Raw genomic sequence first — 26,873 nt, forward strand, 5'->3', positions numbered from 1 at the left:
CCAAACTAATGAGCAGGGGAAAAGAAGTTAGACTGAAAACGGCCTCCTTCTGACAGGCTTGGAGCTAATTTATGTTGTAGTTATGTGTTCCAACCACTGTGTATGGAAGATAAAGCATTCTTACCCTTTCGTTTAGAAAACCAATTTGCCAACAAATTACAATAAATTGTAGTAAAACACAATAAATACAGTGTTTAAATGCTTCTGGCTTATCTTCAAAGGGAACACTATTTTGGTTTGCAGTTTTTCTATGTTTAATTTTCTTCACCTCTTTTACTGATTTATCCCTGGTGAAAAGCCTAAAGATTTCTAATAGATCCCAGACATCAACTAAAACATTCTCAGAAAGCTGTCCTGAAGTATAAGAACTCTTTTCTGTCTATAGAGGGTAATGATTACACTGACAGACGGTATAATGAGAAAGCACCAATGCAGTTTATTTTAATTCTTCTAATTTATGAGAATAACTTCTTAATGCTACATCAGAAGTCAATTCACCAATACTGAATTTGGAAAGCACAGTCAAGAAAGACCCAAATTTTTACTGGGACTACACAACTTAGCAGATACTAGATACCATGATTCTAGAACAAAATCAAAAGCAAACATCTGAAATATGCATGACAAAAGTTCTTAAACTCCAGGGGATCCATGAACCACCCCAAACTGTATACAAAAGATTGTGTAGTGCATGCATAGATTTTTCTGGGTAAAGGTCCTGTAACTTTAATCAGCTTCTAGAGGGGCCCAAACAGTACACGGGAGAATTCTGATTTCCTCTGTATTTTCAATAATGGAAGCTGTGGACCTTGGGAAGTTTACTTTTGCACGTTTAAGACTCAATTTTCATGGCAAGAGGGTAGAAAAGAAAAATAAAAGTAACTTGCGAGGACCGGGCAGGGAAAAACTCCGAAGTGTTCTTTACTTCATAAGTTTTAGTAACATGTTTTGGTTTAGAGAGGGGAAATGGGGACATCAGTGGTAACATCATAAGCTGAAGCAAGGAGACTCCTACAGGGATTTTTCAGGTCCTTAGAAAAACCAAACCTTAGTATGAATAAAGCAATAGCAAGAATGAAAAATGCAATTTAACTCAGGTCTAATTTTCTGTTTCTGCATATTAACAACTTATTTCTAATTTCTGAATATCACAAACTTCAATCAGAATATTTTAAAAAATATTATTCTGCATGCACTTAACCAATATGACAAAAGACAAGAATCCAGTTGACTTGTTCACATATATTTAAAATCGGCCAGTACAGATAATCACGAACACTTCACTGCATTGATCTGAGGGCATCCTACCTCTATGCACACGTTCATGTAACACTACTAGTAATTACCCTGGAGCAGAGGCAAAACGGAGATGGAGGAATCACCCTACAAAGCAAGTTTAAGGGATTAAACGTCATCATCGTCTTCGTCGTCGTCATCACTACTGAGGACAAAGCTGCTGCCTGTGGACAGGGGCCCTTCCTCCTTAACATTCCCTGAATCACCCACAGTCCCTCTCTCATCGGAATCTTCAAACAAATTGTCACTGGCATCGTCATCAAACAACTTCTCGTTGGAATCATCATCTTCGAACATCTTTTCATCTGTGTCTTCATCTTCCTTTACATCTGCATCTTCCTCATCTTCTTTTCCATCTGAATCTTCAAACACCTTTTCATCTGCATCGTCTTCTTTGTCCTTTTCAACCACATCTTCCAGTCCCTTTTCTTCTGCAACTTCTTTGTCCTCTTTTTCATCCGACTCGTCGTCAAATACTTTTTCATACACATCTTCCTCTTCTTCCTTCTCATCTGACTCTTCGTCAAACTCCTTCTCAGAGCCTTCTTCATCAAACATTTTCCCAGAGCTGTCATCTTCGAATTCTGATTTTTCAGAGTTATTTTCTTCTACCTCTTTCTCAAGAATGTTTTCATTAAGTTCCTTCTCCGAGCCCTCTTCCTCAAAACCTTTCTCAAGGCCGTTTTCTTCTAACTCTTTTTCGGAGTCGTCTTCAAACTGCTTTTCCGAGCACTCTTCAGACCCTTGTTCTGAGCTGCCATCTTCAGCCGCCTTCTGGGGGCTGGCCTCCTCCTCAGGCTCCTGCTCAAGGCTGTTCTCATCAGGATCTGTTTTGAGTCTCTTCTTTTTGGGCTCTCTTTCTGCACCATTCTCTTTCGACTCTTTTTTAGGACTACCCTCTTCATGCTCTTTCTCGGGGCTGCGTTCTCCGGACTCTCTGTCAGGGAAGTCTTCTTCACGCGCTCTTTTGGGACAGCCTTCCTCAAACTCTCTTTTGAGGCAGCTCTCTTCAGATTCTTTTTGGGGACAGCCTTTTTCAGCCTCTTTTTCAGGGCCACTTTCTTTAGCATCTTTTTCAGAAGCAGCTTCTTCAACTTCTCCCCCATCTTCTGTTTTTTCAAACTTCTTTTCATCTATAGGTTCTTCAAATGCCATTTCAGTTGCGGCTTCTTGAACATTCGTTTGAGATGTGCAAGGGTGCTCTGAAAAATGCCTCATTCTAGAAGGCCCCACGCTTTCTGGAGCCCAGACGGAATCTGAACGCTGAAGGCCTCTGTTGGCTTCGGGAGTGTTGAGGAAAACCTCCCATCCTCTCAGCCTTTCCTCCCTTTCTCTCGTGGTCTCCTCCACCTGTGTACACATGGAAAGTGCCGTTAAAATATGTTTTAGGCCAAAAGGAGTAACAGCGTCTCTGAACATTTCTAATATCGCCGGAAGTACTCTGATTTTATAAGGTAGCACTTTTAGGAAATTAAAGCAATTCCCTATCTTCAGTTTCCAACACTTTACATCTTGATTTACTAGAGTTGACCTTAAGATCATTTACATGAACGCCTAATACCACAGCACTGCAGAAATGTCTCATCAATTAAAAAGTTAATAATTGAACTGTCTGTACTTTACAAGACAGAAAGGAAGAGAAGCGCTTTAATTTGTTCTTCTCTTATTGCTATCCTGAGCAAGCCTCAAGACTTATAAACTGATTTCAGACTTATAAACTGAAAGACTGAAACATTTTTCTTTCCGTACTCTGAATATAAAGGATTATTTAAAAGAAGTACTGTTAAACAGATTAAACAGAACTTAAAACTTATGTGAAAAACTGCTAGATCAGTATTTGTTGGTAATGAAACAACTCATGTGCCCTTGACAGTTGCAGAACTCACCTGATAATCTGTAGTCCCATCCCACACTTGGGCAGTGATTTGACGGCCACCAAACCACCTTCCATTGAGGGTCTGAATACAATAATCAGCTTCCTCCGGATCCCTAAAGGACACAGAGGCCACACCATCAGGGTGTCTCTAGAAAGACAAGGAAGAAAAAGAAGGAATGAATGAGAACATTTAAAGTAAAACATATACATTTGACAAAGTAAGGAAGTAGTGTTCCTTCTGGTCATTTGAGCTAAAGATTTTACGTATGAAGTCTTTCTTCCTTTTTACTGCAGCCAGTAACACGCAGCTAGCTGCTTCTTCAGCTTAACATTGTCTAGCAAAAACCAAGCATGATATCCTTGGAAATGTTCCTGCTGATAACACTGTAACGAGATGCAGAACAGTACGGCTGTCAAGAATGTGGACTCTGAAGTTGAATAGCCCTGGGATTAAATCCTGGCTCTGCTGCTTACCAGCTGAATGGCCTTGGGCAAGGTGCTCAATCTCGAAACTTGCTCATCTGTAAAATGGCTAACTAAATAAAGTGGGTAAAATAGCGCCTACCTACCTCAGAGGATTTGGAGGACTTCATGAGATAACATGTAAAGCAGCTGTAGTATGCAATCGATAAATGGGGACTCTTTTAATTATTATGTGTTGATTCTGGATGTAAAAAAAAGGTGAAAAGGAGAACATACAGGAGAGTATTTTTCTTGATTGTTCTTCTCCAAATATGGAAGAAGAAATAATTCAGAAAGAGGGGGAGATGTGGCCAAATAGGGAACCATAAGGTCTCATACATGTCTCTCATACTTTTTTTTCACCTGATCATAAACTCTAGAGTGATGATAAAGGAAAATAACCAAGGGATATCACGTCTATCAAAGCCTTCGCTTGTAATCCATGTTCATCTAATTATGCTATCTAATACTGCTTACAGATGACTACCACTAGACAGCAGACCTACTACATAAAAACATTTATGTAAAATTTGGAGGCATACTGATATTTGGTAATAACTTATTAAAATGGAAGAAAATTGCTTTAGAAATCATTTGTCTAAGCCATGAACTTACATCAAAGAGGAGGAGCCTCCTAACTTGTCCAAACTTCGAACATTCCACCCGAAGGTCTTCTCTGATCTCGTTCAGCACCAGTGGATCATCCTGCAAAAACACACTTGATTAAAATGGGCTTGCCCCCTTCTTTAAGTATAAACCCTGAGAATCAAATTTCTTACTTTGACGAACCAACAAATAAAAAAAGGTTTTGCTTAAGGTTAGTTGTTTGTCTGCAGTCTACAAAATTAAAAAAAATCAAAGTTAAAAATGAAGTTAGACTACCACAGCTGCTGCTACTACTATAGGTCTGCCCTGCTTTAAGATGGGGAATGGGCAAGTATGGTACGCAGCGCTAGGGGTGTGCAGTGGCAAAGGAGAGGGAAGGGAAGTGTCACTGGAAATCACAAATAACAGCAGCTGAAGCAGGTGAAGTCCTGTGGCACATATTAAGTCAGAGACTGCTAATTCCTATGTTCTGCACCGGCATCACGATGACTGTACTGATGAGGAAACTTTATTTTGTGTTTTGCATAGATTCCTATTTACAGAAATGTTGTAACGGGAAGACATATATCCCTTTCATTGACTAAGTGTTTTAAGATTATTCTTTGTGCTTCCACGATTCTATTTTAACTCACAATGTAAACCTCCCCCATAAGGGTTCCTGTTCATCTTGCCTCCAAGTCCCAATGCATGAAAAAGGCTCATAAAATGTTACGTCATCAACTTGAATTTCAACTACATACAAATATAAACGAGGATATCCTACCTACAAATTTCTAATGAAGCAGACTTACACTTTTTAGGAAACATATGAATTTGTCTATCTCACAGGTTTGTATGTTCCTCACCAACTAAAGAGAACAGCAAAACATGAGAAGTGGCTTCTCCTTCCTAAAGTTTTGTCAAAAGGCAAAAATAAACAACTGGTAGGCAGTTACTGAAATCAAATTTAAAATAAAAGCTATCAAATCCTATAAATCTGAAGCTTCTAAGAGCACAGCTGGCAGGACCCTGGATTTCTCCCACTTCTAAGATCTAACTGTGGAGAATGTGCCAATTTGCTTTATAGAAAATTCTCAGGCCTGAGAGGAATGGGGATGGAGCGTAAACTCCATGTGCTCCGGTGGTAAAGTCATATGGCGGCTTTTACGGGGGTATATGTGTGGGGGTAGCTCCTATCAGACTGTGAGCTTTCCGCAGGCAGGAATCTCCTTTGACTGAATTTTGAATACCTTACAGAACACAGTGCAGTCTTTCACGCAATGAATAATCAATAAAAGCTTTTTCGGAGTTTGATAAACTGTTCCTAATAACTCCATTTTATCTACCAAGGGAAATCAGGGTTATATTAAAAACAAACAATAACTGTTTCAAAATATTTAACAAATTTAAGCATGATTCCACTGTAGGGGGAGGGGTGAATTACCATTTTTATTTCTTTATCAAAGTCTCAGTGCCTTTCCTACAAGAATATCAAATTTCAGCCAAGGACTTCCCAGACCTCTGTTTTCATGTTTACCAGCTTGAAAAACAAATATATCTTCACTGTTATATAGTATCATGAGGCTTAAAGATAATAACCCTCTCCCCTGGGAAAAATATCTTTAACCTAGCTAAGCATGAAAATTTTCTAAAGACAACACTTTGCAAGCAACAGACCTGAGACTAAACTCAGACTGAAACGCTGAAACTTTCCGCAGTCAACACTTATAATGTTTTTCCAGGGTGGTGTTTTGTTTTCCCAGAAATAAACCGTATTTCTCATTCTTTTCCAAGCTAAACCTACACTGTCCAAGATAGTAGCCACTAACCACACATGGCTACCGAGCACTTGAAATGTGGCTAGTCCAAATTGAGGTGTGCTGCAGGTGTGAAATAAACACCAGATTTTGAAAATTTAGTACCAAAGGAGGAAAAAACTTCAATGTAACATAGCTTATTAACATTTTTATGTTACATGTTGAAATTATAATACTGTGGATATATTGGGTTAGATAAAATTCACCATTAAAATTAATTTACCCCGTTTCATGTTGTTTTTGTATTGTGGCTGCTAGAAAAATTAAATTACACATGTGGCTCACATTATACCTCTATTGGACAGCGCTAGTATACACAATGAGAAACCTACCTTTGCATCTGAGTTTTGGTTCTTCACCTCTTGGTATTCAAATTTGCCAGGCATGAATTTTTTAAACAAGGCTTTGAATTAAATACTGAAAACCCCTTAAAGTTACATTTAAAATATTAGCCTTCACTGTTCACCCTGATACCAAAGGGTATTTCTAGGTATTTTGGTTCTAACACTAGTCAATTGTCTGGAATAAACATATACAGGTATACCTCAGAGATATTGCATGTTCGGTTCCAGACCAGCGCAATAAAGCAAATATTACAATAAAGCAAGTCACACGAAATTTTTTGGTTTTCCTGCTATGTTTACACTATACTGTAGTCTCTTAAGTGTGTGATAGCATTGTATTTAAAAAAGACATGCCTTAATTAAAAAATACTTTGCTAAAAAATGCTAACCATCATCTGAGCCTTCAGCGAGTTGTCACAGTAATAAAGATCACTGATCACAAATCACCATAACAAATATAATAATAATGAAAATGTTTAAACTACTGGGACAATTACCAAAAAAGTGACACAGAGAAATGAAGTGAGCAAATGCTATTGGAAAAATGGCACTGACAGACTTGCTCCATGCGGGGTTGCTACAAAAACTTCAATTTGTAAAAATAAAAAAAAAGCAGTATCTGCAAAGCGCAATTAAGCGAAGCACAGTGAAACAAGGTGTGCCTGTATTCCACCCCACAAAATCTGATTTCTTTCTGACACCCCGGTTACCTGACAATTCAGTTTTTGTCTTCTACTACAAACCTCAATGCTGATCTGTTCTTTAGATTCATATGGAATCTCTGGACAAATCAAACACTCCCCAAAAACGTCCAGTGAAAGCAGTTTTCCAGTTGAACACCTCTATCCAGAGTTATATAATGTCTACACCAGCGTTGCCCAACAGAACTTTCTGTGTTCACAGAAGTGAATACTCCATTATCCAATATGGTAGCTACTAGCCACACGTGGCTAATACACCTGAGGAATTAAATTTTCATTTTATTTCACTTCAGTTAATTTAAAGTTAACCACATGTGGCTAGAGTCTAGCATACTGGACAGTCTGCTACAGTGATGCACTTTTACATTCAGGCCCATGAGACACTGAGCAAAAAATCAAGACTTCTGACAGGCTCTCATCAAACTCGTCAGACCACACAAGACCAGTCAGATTGGCAAACAAGGACAGCATCAAGGGTTTCTCTGCCCGTGAACTCTGAAGCCCATCTCTGTGCTCCCAGCCCCTGTGGTGCAGCCGTCTGAAAACTTTCCTTCATTTGCAAAGATGCTAAAGAGAAAATGTTTTCTTCCTTGAGTGGATGAAAACACTCTGCCTTGTGAGTAAAAACGGTTTCATTCAATCATTCTCTCACTTTTTCTTCCTATAAATACTGAGGGCCTACTATGTGCCAATCATGATTCTAAGCACCGGGCATATAATAGCAAACCAGGTAGACAAGAGCCCCAGCTTTCATGGAGCTCACATTCTAACGGAGAAGATCCAGTTATTTCAGATAATAATAAATGCTATGAATAAAATAAAACAGGGTTAATATAAAGGTTCTATAACTCCAAAGTTTATATTAAACCAATAAAGGTTTTTTTTCTTTAAGCTATCAAGAATTTACAAGCATGAAACTTTTATCTTTAAAAATATCCACTGGAGGAAATTCGTGGGAAGTCAAGGAAGAATAAATGCGGCTTTTTGGAGGAAAGAATATTTGTTAAGCTAGGAAAAATTAAGTGTGCCCAGGGTGATAGCTAGACTTAAATTAGGGTCTCAACGAGCAAAGGCAGGAGGTGGAAACACGTAAAGGCAATTGCACAATACACTTCAACTTGCACAGGGCCCAGATACTTAATGAATTAAGTTTGCATTTGTATTCATGTCCAAGTGTTAGGAGTATGGAATGTTGTGAATCAAGGATCTCAAGTCACAGAAAGTAATAGGTCACCTAATTAAAAAACCAATTATCTACCAGGGAAATAAAATGTAGGTGAATCACAGGAAATTCTGGAGTTGTACCCAGTAGACTAGACACCATGATCCATCTATGCATGCCTTTCAAAGTCCCACCTGGCAGGGACAGCATTTCAAAAAGCATCTAGTGTGCATGTATATATGTGTATTTTTTAAACATGTTTCATTATCACTGCAACTCTAAAGCAGCTCTGCCGTATTTCAAGATGCTTCAGGATTCTAGTCAGAAGAGACACCAAACAGTATAAATAGTCCACAGGTATCTTCCCTATGACCTCAAAAGACACAGACTCTACAGGTGCATGGTAAACCCTATCACATCACTATCTGCAGAGATGGAGTTCAACAGACAATTCTGGTGTCCTCTCTAAGGGGGGTAAAATGACACTGTCATTCTAAATCTGCTTAACTGCACAAAAGGAACAAGAGTGGGCCTTGGGCGCAACTAGATCATTTGTAAACCATCTGAAATTTTACATTATGAACATTTTTTTCTTATGTGTAATTTGTTATCATTAATTTCAGAAGTCAGGCAGAGAATAAAGAATTCTTCTTCCATGAACGATCCCATCGGTCTAGGCCAAAACACAGAGATAAGGACAAGAGGCAGAACGTAACACAAGGTACCCTGATGGTAATTAATATTCCTTAAACCTCTCTAGTAGCTCTTCCTCCTTTATTCACTTTTATTTGCTGTTCCTAGAATCTTACATGGACACCAATTATTACAAAGTCCTCTTAATAGCCACTAAAGAGTTTTGTAAAGATTAGGTCCTAAAAAAACAACCTTCGCTACTCAAATGTCAGGGGCTGTTATTTCATTAACCTAAGGTTTTTTAAGGATCAAACTTTTAGCACTAAAGTGAAGTTTTCAATTCCAAGTGTGAAACTGGTCCTCCCCACCAAAATCAGCCTGCAATGTTGAACTGCACTCAAAATCCACAAGCGACTCCCATAAACCTTTTAAAGTTTATATTTTTAATCATTTCCCATACCAAGTAGCTGCTGTTTGGGGCCACGGTACAGGTATTAGACAGGTTTACCTGCGATACGATTAAAAGAACGCTGGGTTAAACCTGGGAAAATCTGAAACCTTCAGTTGATTCTTGGTATCATCTTCCGATCCTGAAGACTAGATGAACGTGCAGGATGTGACATGAGAAAGATGGGGTGAGGCAAACTTTGGGCTCCCTTGAAAGAAAGCACATCTATGTTTCTATCAGTAAGAACACTGCTTCCTACCTCAAAATCTATAGGATGAAACATATTTCTGATGATGACAACTCGCTCGTGGCGCAGTCGGGACGGGCCAGCTCTTTTCTCAGGTCTCCAATCCAACTGCCTAATGCGACAAAGCGGGAACAAGAAGCTGTGAATTTTGTTTCAGACTTGTCAGAGCGAAAAAAAAAAAAAAAGAGCAGTTAAATAACCCTTTATTGAGCACTTAAATAGTGATAATTATCTGATTCCAAAACAACAATGTGTATTTTAGTCACAGCTCCGTTACAACTTTCTGAATCAAAATAATGGGCAGGTGAAAGATGGCCCCAGTATCTGAAATCCCCAGAATATATATATATTTTTCAGAACTGCTGGCTGGTTACAAACATTCCAATGAGACTTCTGAAAAATTGCTAATTATTTAGTATCTATGACTGTCTAGGAAGAGACACTGAGGCCAAGAAAATGTTCAAATTGTATTGGTTTTTAGGTATTTTACGATTATAAAGAACAAACTGCATTAAAATATGTAAAACTACTCACTCTTTGTTACTATCTTAAAATCTTACTGATTTGTTTATAAAAATTTTAGGTATCTATTTTAACGATTCCTGTAAAAACTATAGACATCAGAACTAAATGCTTCTTTGATCATTTTATCATTAGTTTAAGCATAGTGTTAGAAGTGTTATTAGAATTCACTCTGATAAAAGTACTTATCATTTTGACTCATTTCTTAATACCAGCATATTTCAAAAGACATTAAATAAAGGGAATAATAGAAACTTGATGACTTGTATATACTACACACAACCACACAGTACATGATAAAATGATAAAACCTATCATTTCTAATTTCTAACTCCTACTAACAAACCTGTATGTAAAAATTTAGCTCCTGGTGTAGCTGATTCTAGCCACATGAAAAATGAACTAATGGCTCCAGTATATAAACCTAAACCATCTTACTTAATCTGATGTTCAACATTTTCTGTAGAGATGGCTTTCTTATTTCATTTAAGCCCATGTTATATTAAAAATGAATACCCCAGAAAACAAAACACCACCACTGCCAAATCATCCTATTACGCAGATTACTGAGGGTTTCCGATGATCTAATGAAATTTTTTTTAAATTTTTATTTTATATTGGAGGATAGTTGATTTACAGTGTTGTGTTAGTTTCAGGTGTATAGCAAATAAAATTCTTTAAAAATAATCTGTAGGCATACTTGATGGAACAAAACTAGGTGGTTATCGGGAGGGTGGGAGAGAGACGCAAGAGGGAGGGGATATGGGGATATATGTATACGTATAGCTGATTCACTTTGTTATACTGCAGAAACTAACACACCATTGTAAAGAAATTATACTCCAATAAAGACGTTAAGAAAAAAAACTAGGTGGTTATTACCAAAAGTATACTCTAGGATATTTATACAAAATCTTTCAAAATGGAAAAAAAAACAACACAAACTTTTGTTGCATAGACAGCTTTTTCTTGTAGTCTTTGCACTTCTTTTTCTTCTTTGAGGCGTCATATTCCCCTTTCAGTTGAAACTTTGCCACCTCCACATGTAATTTGTAGCCTCTAATTTCATCGTCATCCAAAAGTTTTAATGCAAGATCCACAGATTCTCTCTTTGTGAAGGGAAAGCAAGTTACAGTCAGTCACACACTGAAATGAAACTTCAGCAGGAGTGTTTTAGATGAATGATGACTATACATAAAATAAAGATTTAAATGTAACTACCTACATGGGAAAAAAGAACTACAGAACACGTATCGGAAAATGTGTACTTAAGACATAGCTGTCCCCAACCAGTTATGTGAACCTAGGCAAGTTATTCAAGCTCCCTGAGCCCCAATTTCTTCATCTGTAAAATGGGAATGGAAATGCCTTCTTTGCAGGGTTCTTGACAAATTTAAATGAAACAAGGCACATAAAGGATAGTGACTGGCATACAGTAGGTACTCAATAAGTTCTACCATTACTGGAATAGTATTTTTGCCTCCTGGAATCTCAATTTCTCCTCTATACAATGAGGTAAATAGACCTGTGTGATTTCCAAGGTGCATTCCAGTTTTAAAATTCTAAAAGTTTCCTACTTAAAAGACTAGATGACTCAAGAAACTGGGAATAGCATAGTCAGCCTTTAATCTTTTGTGTTCACCAATTAAAATGTAGGTCTGTGATATACTGGGAACAAGATGCTTATCTGATAGCTTGAACATTACACACACTTGTGGATTCTGGGTCCTATACAAAGGGGGCAATTGTCAGCTCTACACAGATTCAAAGATCTGAGGACCTGAGGAGAACTCAAAAGGACAACTGAACTCAGCCACGCAATCAAATATGGATCCCGGAACAATTAACTATATTCTTCTGGAACTCAATTTACTGGTTTGGCAATCTTGCATTTTTATGGGTCATAAATTTGACATATCAAGTTTGTCAAAACCCCATTTTTCTCTTCAAAATTTTACAACCCAATCAACCCCCCTAAGAATCTGTTCACAGATTTTTAGTAATCCTTGAAGAACTTATAAAGCATTCAATCTCCTTACATTTGAAAATTACATAAATATCTTCCTATAATGGTCGTACTCATGTGTGATCTCATCATGTTCAAGAACCAGGTCAAAAACCTATCTCCCCCAAAGCTTGTCAACTTAATCTTACCCGCCCTCTGATTACACTGAAATGTTGTACAATTGCAACACACTTGTGATGTTGGTACTGTTGTTTCATCACTTTGATTTTGCTTTGTAATTATTTTCAGGTTCCATGACACATGTACACACCATCATTGTGCCCATTTCTTTTGTACCGTGCAGCAATGCATAACACATGCTCCTAAGGGGACAGGTGTTCCAAAAATGATGGCTGCCTTTGGCACTGAGCTTCCCCCCATGCCATTTATGGTATCATGAATAAATAAAGTTCTGCAAATGTCTGTTAATACCACTCTCTCTTCTCTCTCATTCAAAATATATTTTGAAGCAGTAAGCATAAGTTATCACCTTTATGGTCTAATTCGGGGTCAGAAAACTTTTGTAAAGGGGCTAGTGAGTAAATATTTTAGGCTGTGTGGGCCCTGTGGTCTGTGTTGCAACCACTCAACTCTGCTGCTAAAATGTGAAAGGAGGTACAGACAAATGTGTAAATGAATCAATGTGGCCCGGTTACAATAAAACTTCCATTTACAAAGACAGGCAGTAGGCTGAAGTTTGCCAAACCCTGGTCTAATTCATTCCAATGGGCAAATAAAATGTTACTGGCTCTCTTTTCTCTGTGGATTTTTAGAATGTGTTCTGCATTGATTATATGCATACACTCCTAAAGAGATCTTTGCAGCAAGAATTTTTTTAAGACAAGAGAAGTACCTCGGTCATATGACTTACATAATACCTTGACCTGATAACATATTTTCTTACAAGAGCAAGTGAATAACCTTACCAATGTGATACACACAAGCACAACATGAAACAAGTTTTCTTCATATCCTGTTTTGAATAGCTCTCACTCTTGGTTATCATCTATACAAAATTATAGCCCTGGTTCCCGAGTTAAAAATGGAGATAGGAAAATGAAAAAAAAAAAAAAGAAACGGAGAGAGGAGAAACTTACTTGACCACATAACTAACCTTCAAATAACAGCAAAGTCCATCTCCTTTAAGATTTCCTTGATTATCTTTGTAAAGCTTGACCTTAAATTCTTCTGTTTGAGGATCTCTCATAATAATGCCAAACTTGGACATGAGCTGTATAAATTCATCCACTGTAATATCTGGAGGCAAACCTGTGACGTTAGGGGGAAAAAATTATAAAGGCATCTAAAACAAAAGTGAGCATTACTTAGGGATTCTACCAATTCGAAATCCATAACTTGGATGAGTGCAATTTTGATTTTCTAAAAGTATGTAAAAATCTCACATCTATAGACGTTGAGGAAATGTCATGTTTTAATGTATTCAAATATACATTAAAATCATGCTTTGCTTAGGCCTTGTATCAATGAATCTGAAGGGGCAAACAGCTGTGAGTTACCTAAAGCAGACAGAAAGGATGGCACACAAAGTTACATACACTTAATTTTTCTCAGTTTCATAAAAAAACAACATATTCCTCACTCACGTAAATGGCTGAACAAATAATGACACAACGATACAAAATAGAATTTAGAGAAACTGAAAACTAAAAATCACTACGTGAAAAATCTCAAAATCAAATATTTTCTACTCTAAATGTGGTTAAAAAGGTATACATACCAGAAACATACACATTTGTGTTTCTGCCTTCTTCAACATGAAACCATCCTAAAAATCAAAATCGAATAAATAAATAAAACACATGCCAGAAAAGGTAAGAGTCCCATTATGAAATCCTGACAGTGTGGCAGTTTCTCAAAACTTCTAGAAACTTTTTCTTACCCTTAGAACAAGACAGATTAAATCAAATCACTGTCCAGCTTTCAAAGTATTTGGATCTTTGGACAAGTAATTTGTTTCAGAGCCCAGTCTGAAAAAAGATGGCTAGTTTATCTTGGTTCTTTATGAATCTGATACTACCTTTAAAAAACCTCACCCTTGCACTGACTTTAGGCCTTGGCGTAAGTTGCTTCTGACTCCAATCTACTGTGTTAGACCTGGCCAAGCTGAAGCAAAATTGACTTCTTGAGTTTAATTAAACTCAAAAAGTACAAAAAAAAAATCACCTTACAAACAGAACTTTAGATAATCTCCTAATGACAGCTCTATTTTGCAAAGGAAGAAACTGAGAACTGAACTGAATTGAAAGAGCCCACTGGATGCCCACAGGTTAGTGAGAGAGCCAACATATGAACCCAAATAATAATATTTAAAAAACCCATCTTATGATTCTGTCAAAGCTATTTTATAATTCTCCAAAAAGTAACTATATATACACACACACACTCATATTTTTAATTTTTACACTCATGTTTGAAAACTAAATCCACTTGCCTGATTCACTCTTTCTCTTTTCTCCCCTCTTTTTGGTATCACTGGGTTCGGGGGATTTTCTTTGCGGAGGTTCCTCTGCAGTCCTAGCACTGACATCTTGGACATTCGCAGTAGAACTAGACGCACCATCGTTAGAAAAGCCATAATTGGCCTGATATGTAGCAATAAAATCTTCAGTGATCTAAACAAGAAATTCAGCACACATACATAAATTCAAAAATGATTTCCTCATGCAAAAAGTTTACAGTGTTAAATAACAGCATATTCAGTTATACAACTTAACATACAAGTGTTTCTGTGTAAATGCAAGAGCAGTCACCTTATCTAGAAAACTGCACACAAAATAATAAAAAATTAAGACATGGGTACTTGGATTATCAGCACAAAAGTCTGAGATACTATTAAAGGCATTTTAAGTTGGCACCTTTTCTAGTTGTTTCATTTGTAAATTACTATCTCTGCAGTCTACTTGACTAAGGCTACAAATAAATATAACAAAGGAAGTATCAGATAACAATAAACAGAATAAAACCAACAGTCAACTAACAATCTAACAACAGGATCAAATTTTCTTTTACTATATGGATGAGCAAAAGTATATGTACTCTAAATATTTAAATACCTGTAGGCAGAGAACACAAAAAGGAGAACTCTGATTTGGTGTGTAAAGAATGGGGCTAACAATTATAAAATTAAATGCTATTTTAACACCGTCACTAATTAAATCACATTATCATTTAATGTCAGAACAAATCAAGAACAAATCCCAACTCACATCTATCCTCCTGGCTCTTAGGGAAAAAACACAATTGCACAACAAAAGAAATATAGTTATATCTTCATACCAATCAATGAAAGGCACACACTGGAATGAGGAAAATGTAAAACTTGAAGTTTGAAGAGGTATGGGCTTCCATAACATAAAAAGATAGAGCCACAAATTAATCCATTATCAGACGATTGTTAAAGTACTCCGAAGGCTGAAGAAACCAAATATGCACTCTAGCTGGCACCACCAGCAGCCAAGTGAAATAGTAAGTTTAACAATTCAGAGGGATTGGAACATACACACAAATACAAAGTGGGAAAGAAAAAAGGTGAAATAAATAATTAAAAAATCACACTCAAATTACACAATGGAGACACAGTTTGTATTACTGGCTTGCAAGTCTATTAGTGTGTGATAAGTATCCTTTTTTTCCACCCATACCGTGGGACTTTGATTAACAGGGTACTTTGACCAAAAAGTTTCGAGCCAAGTTTAACATCAGTCATTTTACTTTCAAGCTAAAATAGAATACCTCACAATTTCCAAGTACTCTAAATAAATATGCTCAGATCTTTTCCATCCATATTCTGTGCACCTCTTGTCATATTCCCGTGGTAATATGGTTCAAACATACGTGTCTAGGCACAAAATTTAGTAGGAAAGTAAAAAGAGGTGCAAAGTTCAATCAGTAAAGAATTATCAATTTATCAATTTTTCAAATCAAGAAGCTGAATTTTGCACATAGCACATCAGCTAAACATCTGAATTCCTAGGATAAGTAAGATTGAGACTACGTGAGATTAACATCGACTGAATTTGCTCTTGGTGTTTTTCCTCTTTGCAATAAAAAGCAGTCACCAACTGTAACCTTCATAGATAAAATTTATTAGGCATGGAAAAGGCTTAATAATTAAATTACATTGAAGCCATCTCCCTAAAGATTTCCGTTCCTTTACACGTCGGTTCTGCTACAGACACAACAAAAAGAAACGTCACTATCCAGAGGGGCTCTAACCCAGGACCTCAGCAAAGAAAACGTGAAAGGAGGCTGGCCAGGCGGGCCCGCTGCGCATCGGCGCCCATGCGACTTTTACCTTGGGGAACCAAGCCTTCTTATCCAGGTCCCACTCGTATGGGGTGTCAGTCGGCTGCTGCTGGAAAGAATCGTTTTCTCCACCGGGATCTTTCTCGGTGTCGCCGTCCTCAGAGCCTCCGTACAATTTTTGCATTCGCAACTGCTCATCAAACTCGTCGTTCTCATCCAAGTTGTTGCTCATGTTGCCGACTTAGCCCAGGTGCAGTGTCCGGGAGAGCGAAGAGGCCGAAGTGACGCTGGAGGGGAACAGAGAAAGGGAGGCTGGCCGTGCTCAGCCCGCGCCCCCCCCCCGCCCGCCTCCCCGCGGCGCCCCAGCAGCCCCCGGGAAGTCAGGGCCGCTCGCCAGCCGCACCGCCCCCCGCCCACCGCGCGCAGGCGCCGCTGCTCCCGGCCCAGCCGCCCACCTAGCTCGCCCCGCTGGATCTTGACACCGCCACTCGAGCCACAACGCGGCGGGAGCGGGCACAAGGTGCTCTGTGCTCCCCGGCGGCCGATTCTAAGACGACGGCGGGTCCCGCCACAACGTCTGGAAACCGCTTGACAACGGAGGCCCGCTCACGCTGACGCAGTCGCCATTGTTGACGCGTCGCGACGTCGCGGGTCCCGCAGACACGCCCTCAGTGGCGTCAACAGGCGCCGACGCGGGCAGGCGGCGTGGGGCTCGGGGGGCGGGGCTCGGGGGCGGGGCTCGGGGGTCAGCTCTGCTGCCGGGCGGTGATGCCCAGCTGGGACTTCCTGGCGAGGCGCCTCGGGGCCGTTTGACTCCGCTGGGTCCCCGGTGGGCCGGGAGGGGCCGGGACGAGGCGGTAGCCGAAGGCGTGGGAAGGTTCCCCCTCGGCCGGCTCCGGAGTAGGCGTCGGGGCGGCCGCCATCTTGGGGGAGTGGACAGGGCGGGCGGGACAGGTTTCAGTGCGAGAGAAAGGCGCCCCTCCTTCGCCCGGAGGCTCCTCCTCCGCGTAGGAAACGAGTCTTTGGTTTGTTTCGTTACGATTTCACTGGGAGAGGCGCTGGCTCTGGTTAGCCCGAGTTCCTAGTACAGGGTCTGGTGTCTAGTGCGTGTGTGGTGAGTGAATGAATGAATGAACGAACGATGGGTGGAAGGACCAACCTTCTTTCCAAGCCTCTGCTCCCTCCTTTATCTCTCCGGTACCTTCCTCAGGCTGGAGATGTCTCTGGAAAGGAAGGGCAGCAATTGCCTGCCCCTTGTACTCCGTGATTCAGACGTGCTCAAGCTCCAAACCTAAAACTTTTAACGTCCAGTGTGCACGCCACCTTTACTGCCCCCACTAACGTCGTTTTTTGCTCTCTTAGAAAAAAACATGCACGCAATAGGACTTGCGTGCATTTTTATAATATAGATAACATGAGTTTTATTAGGCTCATTTAAGCATTGCTAAATATTTCTCCCAGGATTCAAAAATAGTGTACAGCTGTTTTCAGCAATGTGTTCATTGGGCTCCCATTTCATTCCTGAGTGAGTTCACAGCATAGGTGATAATATGCTACGCAGCCCTGCTGCACGTAACACTGAGTGCCTGCTCTCTCCACAGGCCCCTCTTAGCAGGTGGCCAAAAAGGTTACTTCCCATATGACCCAGTCATGGGCTACCCAGAGGCCTGTGAGGTGACCTGGTAGGGTAGCCCCGCATTCTAGACTGAATTTGATTCACTGAGCCAATAAGCCTCTCCCAGAAAGAGGGTTGAGTATGGAACAGACAGGGACATGGTCAGAGTAACCCAGAAGCAGGGAGGCCCACACAGGGAAGGTAGTAAGCAGAACAGAGGCCTTGTGTGGAGAAGTTCTTCAGGGGTGAGAGGAGAAGCTGAGGCAGTGACAGAGGGTCATTGAGTCACCGTAATAGTGGAGCAGTGGAGTTGGGACCTAAGCATGCTTGTACCTACAATGGCATTCTACTTGGCCACTGGCCCTGACAGTTTTGTGTTTTTTATTTTAATTTAATTTAATTTAATTTTTTTGGCTGTGCCCCACGGCATGCAGGCTCTTACTTCCCCGACCAGGAATCAAACCCGTGCCCCCTGCAGTGGAAGTGTGGAGTCCTTAACTACTGGACCGCCAGGGAATTCCCAGTTTTTTCTTTTTTTTTAAGCAATACTTTTGTCTCTATGAGGCCTGGTTCCTGTTCTTATTTCCTTGTGGATTCCTAGAATTAAATCCCTAGGAACTGAGGTAATCTGGGAGTATCTCTTTATAACCTGTTCTTTTTTTATATATAAATTTATTTTATTTATTTATCTTTGGCTGTGTTGGGTCTTCGTTGCTGTGAGCGGGCTTTCTCTAGTTGCGTCAAGCGGGGGCTACTCTTCGTTGCGGTGCGCGGGCTTCTCACTGCGGTGGCTTCTCTTGTTGCAGAGCACGGGCTCTAGGGGCACCAGCTTCAGTAGTTGTGGCGCACAGGCTTAGTTGCTCTGCGGCATGTGGGATCTTCCAGGATCAGGGCTCAAACCCGTGTCCCCTGCATTGCCAGGTGGATTCCTAACCACTGCGCCACCAGGGAAGTCCCTATAACCTGTTTTTATTTCCAAGATTTTTTGCAAGAAACACTCAAGTTAACAAGCAAAAAGGGGGGTCCTTTGTTATTATAAGGATGGGGGTAGCTCCTGAAACTCCAGGAATGGAATATGGATGGGCTGCACAAGGGGCTGCTGGACCCAGGAAGACAAAACCCAGACAGCCGGCTTCTCCCTGATCATCATCTTCGTTCTTCTCTGTGAGGGGTGATCTGTGCTGTACTCCTGGCCTAATAGGCCACCGACTTCTTGGTGGATAAAAATTCATTAACCTACAAAAGCAGAGACTGCCTGGACAGAGAAGTCATCTACCTGGCCGAGGAAGTCTTTCTGGAAAACTACTGAACTATACCAAAGTAGATTTTATTTAATGGCCCATTCAGGCTCACTCTGTTCGGGAATTTTCCTGTCCCCACTTCCTGTAATCTCAAGACTTAGTGGAAATAAAAGTAACTCCTTTTGACAAAAAAAATTGATGGATCCCTGACTTAAGATGGTAATAACTGCAGAAATTCTTTAAATCCAAATTTGCTATTGTCAGTAGGTATACCAGTATTAAATGTTTTGTAATACTATCAACTTCAATGACAAAGACTTACCTAAGTTTGTGACTTTGTTTTCCTGCTTTGTAGCATGTTATATTATTATGGTCCATTATTCTAAGTCTTGGGTCAAGGCAGGCCCTGAGCAAAATTGAGAAGTATACAAAATTTGTTTTTCATGTGTTCCCCCATGCCCCCATTTAGGACCCTCTCCAAAAAAGTGAAATGTAGTAACATTTCTGCACACAATAGTCAGTGTGAGAAAAATTGTGGATATTGGGGCCTACTTGTAAGTTTAGCTCTGACAAGGATAATCTGTGAAAAAAAAGACCACCCACTCCAAAAAAAATCAAAGCAAAGCCATGAATTTTAATCCCAATTCCCTAATTCTGGATGGGAGGCTGATGCCCTATACAGCCATTCAGGGATTTATTTTATATCAGATCCCTAAGTCACCCAGGGATTACTGAGAATGAAGAAAATCAAACTTCTCGGAGCTCTAGTTTTGTCAACTGCTGAAAAGCTCGCTTAGGGGCTTCCCTGGTGGCGCAGTGGTTGAGAGTCCACCTGCCGATGCAGGGGACGCGGGTTCGTGCCCGTGTCTGGGAGGATCCCACATGCCACAGAGCGGCTGGGCCCGTGGGCTGTGGCCGCTGGGCCTGCGCGTCCGGAGCCTGTGCTCCGCAGCGGGAGAGGCCACAGCGGTGACAGGCCCGCGAACAGCAAAAAAAAAAAAAAAAAGATCACTTAGCTTTTGTAATCTGGTACTTTTATCAAGTTATTTCTAAAATGTTATGCTTAGGAGAATAAGGATGTAATTTTTACCCAGAGTAAGGAAAATAGTAAAATATTTTGGAATTTGGCACTTGAAAATACATTTTGGAGTTAAAATAGGTTCTCAGTGATATTCTGTCAGAAGTATTGTTTTTAGAATATAAAGTTACACAGTCATTTAAAACTTTATTTCATATTTATTTTTCTCCCCTTGTTACAACATCCAACCCAAAGCAATACTAATACAATTCTAACACCCCCCCCCCACTTTAAGTAAGCCAATTTTACTTAAATGTAAAGTCTAGTGTTAATATATATCCCCTTTTCAAGCCACATCTTTAAGCAAAAGTTCACAATTACACAAGCCATTTAAAGAAAGCTCAAAACTACCAAAAGCACACCCCAAAATCAAGTTTTTGAAAATTCAAATTTAACTAACGATAGTGCCAAACATATGCTTTAATTTGCCCCCAAGAAAACATTTTCTGAAACCATAAATCTAAATCTGACACGTCTATTGACAACAGTTGTTTGAAATAATATTTATTAGCAAGCTTATAGCGTTAGCAAGTAGGAGCAGAGGATAGAAAATCCTCTGATTTCCAAGGGCAGAGATTAATTAGGTCATACTCTTACAGGATTTAGGCACACATCAGATTTAAGGTAGTCAAGCAGGAAGATGATCTGACAATAACTGCACACCCAGGTGTTAGGGATCTCATGTGGTACTTCTGCATTTTTTAGAAAGAGGGCACTGCTTACCAGAAAGAAATGAATTTCCTTCAAGGAAGGATTTCAGACACTGGCAGGCTCACAGGTTTTTTGACAGAGGTCCTTCTTTGGAGCCCTCAAATGACACCATAAACATGGCCACTTATTCTGCCTATGAAGAAGGCAAGTTCTTCACAATATGTGTGAAAGATAACTTTGCCCAATTATCAATCAATGGGAGTTGTAACTCCAGAACTACCTTAAGTCAGTAAGTGCTGACCTAGTAAGGCAAACACCTTGCCCCCGATCCTTAATCGGTACTTTATGCTCACTGACCCCAAGACGTTGTCATTGCATAGCTTTAGTTCTAATGGAATAGAGATTAAAGGAAAAGGGCAGTCAAAAACAAACCCTGGGAAGGTTTTTTTTTTAGGATTTTGTTTTTTAAGAAAACTGCAGAAGAGATGTTTTACCTCTCTTTGAGCCCCTTTTCATATGCAAAGTATAATCTGTAGATTTACATCGCATAATAAACATAAAAGTGTTATGCAAATCACAGGAGTATATGTGAAATTATAAGCATCAGAGATGTGATGGAAACATATTAGATTTTTTTTTTTAGGGAAGTTCTTTATTCATAGGCCTAATTTTTTTAACATCTTTATTGGGGTATGATTGCTTTACAATGGTGTGTTAGTTTCTGCTTTATAACAAAGTGAATCAGTTATACATATACATATGTTCCCATGTCTCTTCCCTCTTGCGTCTAACATAGTAGATTTTTAAGTGTCATCTTGTTTATTTCACTTCACCTCCTATTCAACCTCTCATAGGACCCACTGACATACGCAGATATGTCTTTCTATGCCTAGTGGGGCTCCATTTTATTTAGAAAGCCCAATAATGTTCGTTAATGCTTGTAGATTGAAGAAAATCATGGTTTGTCTGATCCTTCCCTCCTAAGATTTCAGCACAATTCTCAAGCAACAAAAATCCTGACACCATACACCTACACACAGCTCAGAGTCGAATACACACGCTGGGAGGAGAAATACTATTTTTAATTGAAAAGCTAGGCTCTGTCATCTTCCTTCTTCACAGTACAGCCAGCAAACACGGACACACTAATTTCAGACACCTGAGTGCTTGCAGCACCCCGGACCCTTCCCATCACGGCCAGGTTGTCAAGAGGGGTATCGGCAGCAGGAGGGTCAGGCAGCTCTGCCTTGCAACAGAATAACTGAGCTTTAAAATGCTGCTGGAACGTCTTGCTCAGCCAGTAAAGAGCAAAGGGGTTTACACAAGAATTGCTGAAAGCCAGAACCCGAGAGAAAATGGTGACAATGAAGTGAATGGCAGAGGGGTCCACGTAGGTTTGAGAAGTGAATGAGCGGTAGAGGTACAGGAGGTGATTCGGCAACCAGCAGAGAGCAAACAGAGCCACCAGCACCAGCACCGTTTTGGCAATTCGCTTTCGGGATTCAATCTATAGGGGGAAGAAAAATGGCAAAAACAACAACCAAGAAAACAAAACAAAACAAAAACCCAAACAAAACAAACAAAACAAAACAAAAAACAAAAACAACCGAAAACCCAATCAAAAACATTTAGCTGGCAGAGATTTAAAAAAGCTATTCTCTAGATTTACATAGAAATTTACAGTTAACAGGCTGGTGTCCCTTTGAATGTGCAGGTAAAGGAAGTCAGCCCGTGGCTAGAGAATACAGCAAGTTAATTGACATGGTAACCCGTGATCTTGGTCTCTGATTAGCTCTAATTCAGAGACTCCCATCCCTGGTTTTGAGATACTCTAGGGTGTCTCTAATTATCTCAAGCAGTGTTGTGGAATTATCGAAAATTTAATTTAATTAAGAAATAGATGCTATGCAAACCTGCTTTCACTGCACCAGCAGAGGCTGACTAGGTTAGAATAGTCTTCTGGGGTTTATGAAAGTTGCTAAATTGGTACCAAAAATTGTTGTTAACATATAGGAATTCTAACTATATAGTCAAAGGAATAAAAATCAATGTGCCACCCTTCATGTATGAAAATAATCCTACCTGCACCTCTTAATAAGAGAAATGAACCAGATTAAGTGAAAACATTGCCTGTAGTCACAGATAGAGCAAAGATAACTGTTCACATGGGCATTAAAACGCAACTTTAGCCTCCTGACCACCACTGTTGAAGCAACTGAATGTACTAGCTCCAAAAAAAAAGTGCTGAGCTCTGCACATACTGGTTAAGAGGTAAATGGAATCATCTCCTCCCGCCCAAGAAAGATAGAAATCCTGTTGGGTTTTTTTTTAATCAAATGGAACGATGTTTTGCCAATATTCTTTTTATTCTGTTCATATTTATGAGAGGAGAGCACACCTGGGTCTTGCAATGGTCTTAATCAAGCTTCTGTGAATCACTGTGTTCTCTTGCCATTGGCGCTGCATCCCTCGAGACAACCCCTCCGCCCAGTCTGCTGATCTGTGTGTAAGTGGTTTGCATTGAATAATGTTATGGCTTCTTGCCAGTTCTACCATCCTGTGTTTTTCTAAACAAAAGATGCTTCACTTTATAGTCTCACCTTGTGTGATGTTTCTCACTATCCTGTGGGGTGATTTTTGATCCCAAACTTGAGCTGCTCCCTTTCTAATAATAGTAGTCCTACCACTTATTGAATGTTTACTATGCAGCAGGAACTATGCTAAGCGTTTCATATATATCATCCAGACCTCATTTTCATTTTATACATGAGGAAAGTGAGGCTCAGAGATGTTAAGTAACTTACTCAAGATTGCTCAGCTGGTATGGAATTAAATCTTGGGTCTGACAGACTCCACAGCCCATGACCATAACAAAAATACGATACTGCTAAAGTATTTATTGCTCAGGGGTGCAAAAGGAGGCATTTCCCTTCTAAATTCATGTGTGAGTCCTGATTAATACATACCTGCTTGCGGGCATGGCTTTGTTCCTCAGTAGGTATGTTCAAGGTGCTTTTGTAAAGAGTCCTAGCAATCAAAGAGTAATAGACAGAGATAATCGAAAGTGGAATAATGTAGAACACTAAGAAGCACAGCAGAGAATGTATCTCCTGCAGGAGCCTCTCAGAAACAGGATAAGAGGCACACGATTCAAAGGTCATATTTTTGTGGGGATCTCGAAAAGTATATACATTTGAAAATATAGCCTCTGGTAGAGCAATGATCATAGACACGATCCAGATGCAGCCAGCTTTGGCACAGGTCTTCAGGATGGCATTGGGGGGCTGACGCTCCAAGGGCTTCACAACTGCCTTGTATCTAGAAACACATAATCATAGCAAAGGGAAAAATCAATATCAAAATTACAGGATCTTAAAGTTAGAAGTGATCTCCGTGGTCATCCAGTTCTATCTTCTTATACCATATGTATATAGCCAAGTCAACATTAACCAACTGGAATTGGTTATGATTTCAAATATGCATAATACATCCCAGTATTTTATACTGATGCTAATCACTTTTTCCCTTATTCACTGTTATGAGATATTCCAGATTTGCAATTTTTATAATTTTCCTGTAGACCTTCTACTTAGGGCAAATAAATATTTTTCGGCACGATTTTGTGTGTGATGGAGAGTAATTCATTACCTGTGCATTACCTTGTGTTCTAAAAGACTTCCTTTTTATGTATGTGACTGATGTTAAACCTAATTCTCCTTTCCTTGTGAGAGAGCAGTCATCAACCTTCCTAGAAAAGAATTCCATGAGTTTATGCAGGAAAGAGGAGAGGGTTAATTTCTTCCCTGTTCATAAGTGCTAATTTCGTGCCCAAGCCGATCCAATCTGTAGGTAGATTTAGGGCAAGGCAAGGGTGAAATCGGAAACCCTGTACCCATGAAAAGATGCCTCCTTATTCTGACAAATCCACCTTAAAATCTACAGCCCTTAAGTAAATCTGCCTTCAAACAGAATATAAAACCAGTCAAAGCAAAATTCCATAAAAGACACAGGGAAAGCTTTTCCTCCTCTCAGATTCCAGAATCCGAAGAAGCTTTTCCTTCTGGTACTGCCAGGCATTGATTACTTACAGGCTTCTTACAGGCTTTTTAAAGCATCACTTTTAACATTTGGAGGCTTAATTTTTCTTCATGCTTTCACAGTTATCATTCTACAATAGGCACAGAAAGACCCAGTACGTAGACTGAAAATATCCTAACAGAGCCCAAACACCCTGGCTGCCAGAGGTTCTCACACGCTCCATCCATAGAGCTCTAAAAGTCAGCCGGGATTAATTTATGTCTGGAAATGAGAATGTCATTGAACGCCTATAGAAATAAACAAATACAATTAAGTGATGACATTACACTGAGTTACCAGGAAGCTGAGAGCCTCACCGTTTTCTTGCCATTAATTAATTTGATGCATTTCAAATAAATTAGATGCATGTATCTTTTTACCATTCTTCCAGTAGACAGTAATGTGTATGTGGTCAATTTCACACCTATGTTGATGTTTTAATGTTGACAATATTGCACCACTAGGCTGCACTAATGTATAAAGAAAGGATTGTTTTTCTTTTACACCTGGAATAATTTGCCTTAATAAACCGAGGGGGAAAACACCGTTCAGTATTCTTTCAAACAAACAATTACACTTCAAAGAAATTAAATGATCCCTGAAGCACACAATTTCAATCTCTCGTCCGATGCTAACACAGGAATTTTAACATTCTTACACCGACTTTTATTTAAAATGCCCCCCGATTTTTCAATCTTACATCCAGGTTACAGAGTGTGAGAAAAGCAGAATAGTAGCCAGTGAACGCTCCGTACAAGCTTTCCTTTCTTTTCGCCTAATTTCACATCCTGGCAAATATAACTGAGAAAAGAAACCCACCTGTCAGCACTGAGAATTGTTAACGTGAACACTGATACACCAACAGAAGTGAGCCGGATGAAAGAGAGCACCTTACATCCAATTCTTCCGAACAGCCATCCTTCTGCAAGGTAGTGGGTTGCATCGACTGGCACACAAGTTAGCAGAAGTAAAAGATCTCCAAAAGCCAGGCTGGTGATGAAAATATTGGGAACTGTTTGCATGGATTTGGTCTTGAAAAAGACTTTGATGAGAATAGCATTTCCAAGTATGCCCACTGAAATGATCACAGCGTAAGTGATATAGATGGCACACAATGCTTCTATTCCTGGAGAGTTGTCACCGGTCCTTCCTTTATTTGTGGTATCATTAGGAACGACAGGGCTTGATGATTCTGTTTCATTTGTGGTTGAAATTAAAGTCTGATTAGGTGACTGAGGCTGCCTTTGAGACATTTCTTCTGAAGCCTATGCCTTTAATATTTCTTCTGCTCAGTTCAAATGTAGTTGATTGTCACGTCCAATGCCTACGTCTAGTTACGAGATGGTAGAGCAACAGAGCAGAATGGAAAGCAAATCCAAGACACCCGGATACTCCTTTCCTTCGGTTGTTCTTTGTCTCCCAGCATGCTTGGCTAAATGCTTACCGATCTGGCACTGGAGTGTGGGAGGTGGAGGACTTTTACCGGCGTTTCCATGACAGAAGGAGGGGGGTTTGGGAAATGCTCTGCAGTTGCTTGTTCTTCCCTGTTAGGGAATCTTATGGACTACCTAGATGTTATTAAACAATACTTATTGTTTATTAGAATCACTCTGTTTCCATGTCTAACCACGAAGATCTGTACAGATTTTGTCAATTTTCATCCATTTCTCTGCAATCAGAAGGTGGTCTAGTGCACTCTCTTTTACAGGGTAAATAAGCATGTGTGTCCCCTGAAGCACAAACTTGAATCCACTCCTCTAGATTTAATATCAGAGAGGTGCTGAGGCAACAAATCATTCACATTTTGATAGGGCTGATGTCACTTCCAAGGAGGAATAATTCAGGTG

General features: G+C 39.8%; 3 protein-coding genes across 3 annotated transcripts in view; all 3 read right to left on the reverse strand.

Moving 5' to 3' along the window:
* Window positions 1–26,873, reverse strand: part of LOC132418498 (N-alpha-acetyltransferase 11-like) — a 581,283-nt gene that overhangs the window by 367,192 nt on the left and 187,218 nt on the right. The gene's annotated exons all lie outside the window — the stretch shown is intronic.
* HTATSF1 (HIV-1 Tat specific factor 1) lies at window positions 713–16,994 on the reverse strand. Its single transcript, XM_060003093.1, has 10 exons — window positions 16,820–16,994; window positions 16,414–16,651; window positions 14,551–14,731; window positions 13,837–13,884; window positions 13,213–13,367; window positions 11,039–11,202; window positions 9,584–9,683; window positions 4,250–4,339; window positions 3,183–3,320; window positions 713–2,646 (listed from the first exon to the last, which is right to left on the reverse strand). The coding sequence occupies exons 2-10, from the start codon at window positions 16,594–16,596 to the stop codon at window positions 1,405–1,407; spliced, it is 2,301 nt and encodes a 766-aa protein (XP_059859076.1). The 5' UTR covers window positions 16,597–16,651; window positions 16,820–16,994; the 3' UTR covers window positions 713–1,404.
* Window positions 22,043–26,279, reverse strand: BRS3 (bombesin receptor subtype 3). The gene is made up of 3 exons (XM_060002740.1): window positions 25,846–26,279; window positions 23,916–24,267; window positions 22,043–22,456 (listed from the first exon to the last, which is right to left on the reverse strand). The coding sequence occupies exons 1-3, from the start codon at window positions 26,277–26,279 to the stop codon at window positions 22,043–22,045; spliced, it is 1,200 nt and encodes a 399-aa protein (XP_059858723.1).

This window comes from Delphinus delphis, chromosome X (genome assembly GCF_949987515.2).
Source record: "Delphinus delphis chromosome X, mDelDel1.2, whole genome shotgun sequence".
Taxonomy (NCBI): Eukaryota; Metazoa; Chordata; class Mammalia; order Artiodactyla; family Delphinidae; genus Delphinus; species Delphinus delphis.